A 4,319-nucleotide genomic window follows, 5' to 3' on the forward strand; every position below is an offset into this window, starting at 1 on the left:
TGATAGCCTGAGATTGAGAGAACACAGAGAGAAAGAGAGGGAAACCCAATTCAAGCATAAGTTGTTAGCTTGAAGGCTGTTTGACTTTTATTAACCGCTAATAACAAACTAACTATTACAAAGTACAACTTTAGTCCCTCTAATATTATTCTATTACAATAATAGTCCTTAGACTATTAAAATCTATTCTATTATGTAACATCTAAGGATTTAACCTGTGAGGATTTTTAATGCTTGAAATCACGATAGTCTTGATCAAACATACACTCTACATTCCCTTACTTAAATTAATATTTATTAGGGTTTCTCATTTGGTCCTCAGGTATCCGCGTATACTATATATATTTGTGGGCACTCGGGGGCAAAAGTGAAAGTGCAATAATTTTAACGTTATTTTACTAATTTCGTGAAAATAATGTTAAAAGCGAGACACGGTTAATCATGCATCGTGTGGTGGCATTGATAACCGAAAAACAAAGGGGTACATGCACTAATCGGCCTTTGTCTCAATTGCTAAGTGTATATTAGGTACTCGATAATTTTAACAAAGGGGTATATGCAAATAAAAAAACTTTGTTGCGTACCCAACTCAATACACATCGAGTACCTAATATACCAGTTAGTTAAAAATTATCCGTTGAAGTTCCTAAATAAATTCTTAGTCTTTTTATTTGCATATAATTTTATTACCAATTAGAAATATAAGAACTTAAAATTAGTGAACCGGTATATTATCTATAACCAGGACAAATATTAATAAAAAATAATGAAAAATATTTAGGACTATAGTTCGAGTAAACGGGTATGTTCCGGGAACCAATGTACCATGTCTGCGTTCTTTTTAAACTAACCCAATACCGGGCCTCATACCTTCCCGAAATTTTTGAGCCTCAGGTTTGCTCGGCGGGTTCGGTTTTTGCTATTCTTACTCGAACTTGAGGTGCTGGACCAAAAAATAAGTTTATATATTGTTAGGCCTACGTTTGGTTGACTCTTTCTATATTACTGCCATGGTTGGAGCCTTGGAGGGGATTACCCCAGCAAAGGCTGGAACAGTTTCAGTGCGGCAGCTACGTTTATTACCATTTTTTTGCATTCTTTTGTTGAACTTTTCAGCCTGCTGGCACGCATATACTAGGTGCCCGAAAAAGTTCTTAATTTGAATTCATTTTTTTAGATTTGAAGTTTGTTTACTGTTGGCATATATCAGCCCTCTTTTGAATCGGCCAGTCGCCTTTTGAGGACTTCATTTTCCTTCCTCAGTTTCATTACTTTCTGCTTTAGAGTTTCAACATGTCGACTAGAACTCAAATCCTGTTTGTTTTCAGCCAATTTTGTTCTGCTAATCAGCACTGCGAAACACACAGATACAAGATTAACCAAATATATTATTGCCAATGAAGGTTACCTATAAGGGTGCCAAATATCATACGAGTTTCAAGTAATCTTGGGTGACTTTCAACCTGTTCAACTTGTTCCGTTTTAGCTAGATTTAACCCATTTTAACAACTGAAGTATTGACCAAAATCGACCCGTTAACCCATAAACATAATCGACCCGTTAACCCATAAACTAAATCGACCCGCTAGTCATAATTCATAAACATGTTCATATTGAAGTTACCGTTATTTTATATGTAAGATGAACGTACATTCCTTTTCTAGACTCTGAAGTTTCCTATTCAAGTCATTTTTCTCTTCTTGCTCCATCATAAGACAATCTTTCAAATCTTGTATCTCATATTGATCTACAACAAAAAGGCACACATGTGAGTCTCAAAGAACATGTAAATAAAAGTCTTGAAATTTCAAATTAACTGAATAGAAGCTCACATGTGATTTCAACATCTGAATGAACCTGATCCAATCTTTTTGCTAAAGCTTCAACATGGTTCCTATGTGCAGCTAAATCTTGGTGGAGCTGGTTAATGGTTGTCTCATTTGCCTTTTTCTGAGCCAGATTATCTCTGTTTTACAGTAATTATATGCTAACCCAAATTGGTCAAGTAAAGTCTTTTAAAATGAAAACTTACTTTATTTGAACTTCCAGACCTTTGATTCTGTTCTCGTAATCATGCTTAAGCTGGTTAATCGCATTTATGAACTCCTGTTGCGAATTCAAAGCCGTTACTAAAGTATGCATAGTATTGTTACTACTAAAGAGTAAAGATACCACCTAAAAAGGAGGTGAAACAAACCATCTTTCACTGTAGAAATGCATATGGGTGTCTTTCCAGGTTGTTAGATTGTAAAAATATGTTGCGGCTAAATTCTAAGGATGTACAAATTACTTGATTAGGCTGTACTGTAAAGGAACCAAACAATTTGTTAACTAGTTGTGTTTCCTAGTTGATTGGTGTATTGGTTGTTTTTCGTGTTTGTTTAGTGTGCTTACTCACGTATGGCATGTCATACGGGAGAACTGAGGAGTGTATTTTGCTTCTCACTTGGTTTATTTGTTTGATATAAAATTCACCGGGGTAATCCTTTACCCAAAAAAAAAAGGAACCAAACAAGCACAAACAAGGATATGTTTGTGTTTGTTTAACCAAACTGAACTGCTGAACAAATAAACGAAGATGGACACATAAAACGAGCATATTTTTTTGTTCGTGTTTGTTTACGTCTGTTCGTTAATATTCTAAACAAACAAAAATGAATATAACAAATACAATGAACAGAAATAAAATTAATACTTAGAAGAGGGTTTCTAATTTCTAAACATCAGCAACTGATTGATTGAAGCTTAATGGGCTGATGGCACTCATAATGTGTTTGATCCACTTAGTATTATTACGATTTAAATAACCACAAGAGTTTGTTCGTATGGGGTAAATTATTAAATAAGTGAAAAATATCCTATCAATGATTCTTTAATAGCACACGTTAGCAACTGTGGATGAGAAATACTTGTTCATATTTAACAGGTCATATTGCATTGGAGTAGAACAGAAGTATCGATTGACTCAAGGCACAGGGTTTCAACAATGTTACGGTTTCAGTCATGTTTATAGTCATATAGTCACTTACATACTCTTTCTTGGTGTGTTCATCATTCACTCTCTTCAGTTCTTCTTTCAAGCTTTGACAGTCGTTCCTACGCTCAAGCTGTTTCGTTGAACAAAAGCACGGTTACCATATGCAACTCAACATCAAATTATACTAGAAACAAATTCAACTGATTCTAATAATCACATCACTCACCTGATTAGCCAGTTTGCTGATGGAACCTGTATACAACTTCATAACTCTCTCATTTTCTACGAGTAAATATTAAACAAACACTTCAAATCAAATCCACATCCTCAGTCCAAATAATAGTTCTGGCGCAATTAGGTTTTCATTTCGCTCGTTTCAAAATCATCATTTCAAATCTAAAGTATCCGATACTACTTACTCAACGGAAAATCAAATTTCAAATTACTTCTGTAACCTAACAAAATGCATGATTAGATCGATAAACAAAAAAAAAACTAGATTAACATCCACAAACAGCCTTACAGCTTCCTAAATCAGATGATTATAGTCCAATAAACCTAAATTTCACGAGAATGATCGATAAACAGAGAAAAACGAGACTATAATCCACAAACCGCCGTAAAATTTCGTAGAACAGATGATCGTATTTGAATAATACCTAAATTACACGAGAATACAGTAAATCAAAAGCGAAGCCGTTTTAGGTCATAAAACACACCTGATTTGAGAGTGTTGAGGGTGAATTCAACTGCTTCTCGCCTCTGGATTTCGGATTTGCGGCTTGATTGAAGAGTTTGAATGTCAAAAGTTTGTTTGATGAAATCCTACAAAAACGGTTATGGAATTTAGGTTTAGAGAAATTGTGATTGATTTGATCTGAAATAGCAGGTGAAGATTGAAGGTGTTACGGTATGTATCTGATCGAAATCGGAGAGAAGTGAGTCCAATGCTTCGTCGGAAGTTGCCGCCATTTTTGAAATCACCTCATCTTCTCTCTGTTTGGTTGGTTTTGAATGAAGTGCAAAGCAGAAATGTGGAGGGAGAAGATCAAAAAATAAGGCTCATTCTATTCCCACCCCCCTAATTCCTGATTACACCCTCTATTAAAAACATCACATCCATCAATCATTTAGTTTTTGTTTTTAGCCTGTTTTGTCTTTTTGTTGTCTTTTTTTATTCATTTATTTAATTATTAGTTATTTAGTATTTGTTTGTATTTGTTTATTAATTAGTTATTATTATTATTATTATTATTATTATTATTATTATTATTATTATTATTGTTTTTATGATATAGTATTTATTATTAGTTTTTATTGTTATAATTTATCAAATTATATT

At 33.7% G+C, this 4,319-nt stretch overlaps 1 protein-coding gene across 2 annotated transcripts; it reads right to left on the minus strand.

Annotated features, from left to right (window-relative positions):
* Nucleotides 1-944: 944 nt before the first annotated feature.
* LOC110928865 (protein At-4/1) lies at nt 945-4,033 on the minus strand. 2 transcript variants are annotated; one of them, XM_022171912.2, is made up of 8 exons: nt 3,887-4,033; nt 3,697-3,802; nt 3,204-3,259; nt 3,030-3,107; nt 2,033-2,106; nt 1,833-1,966; nt 1,652-1,747; nt 945-1,352 (listed from the first exon to the last, which is right to left on the minus strand). In XM_022171912.2, exons 1-8 carry the CDS (start codon nt 3,947-3,949, stop codon nt 1,207-1,209), a joined length of 753 nt encoding a protein of 250 aa, XP_022027604.1. In that variant the 5' UTR covers nt 3,950-4,033; the 3' UTR covers nt 945-1,206. The 2 variants fall into 2 exon arrangements, with proteins under 2 accessions (XP_022027604.1, XP_022027605.1); XM_022171913.2 differs by having other exon boundaries at nt 1,270-1,352; nt 1,624-1,747.
* Nucleotides 4,034-4,319: the final 286 nt, after the last annotated feature.

Source organism: Helianthus annuus, chromosome 3, assembly GCF_002127325.2.
Source record: "Helianthus annuus cultivar XRQ/B chromosome 3, HanXRQr2.0-SUNRISE, whole genome shotgun sequence".
Lineage (NCBI taxonomy): Eukaryota > Viridiplantae > Streptophyta > Magnoliopsida > Asterales > Asteraceae > Helianthus > Helianthus annuus.

Coding starts and splice junctions, on each gene's coding strand:
- LOC110928865 (XM_022171912.2), bottom strand. CDS start 3,949: ATGGCGGCAACTTCCGACGAAGCATTGGACTCACTTCTCTCCGATTTC. Junction 2,107..3,029: donor AACACACCAAGAAAGAGTAT/GTAAGTGACTAT, acceptor AATTCGCAACAG/GAGTTCATAAATGCGATTAA. Junction 1,353..1,651: donor TCAGAGTCTAGAAAAGGAAT/GTACGTTCATCT, acceptor TGTGTTTCGCAG/TGCTGATTAGCAGAACAAAA.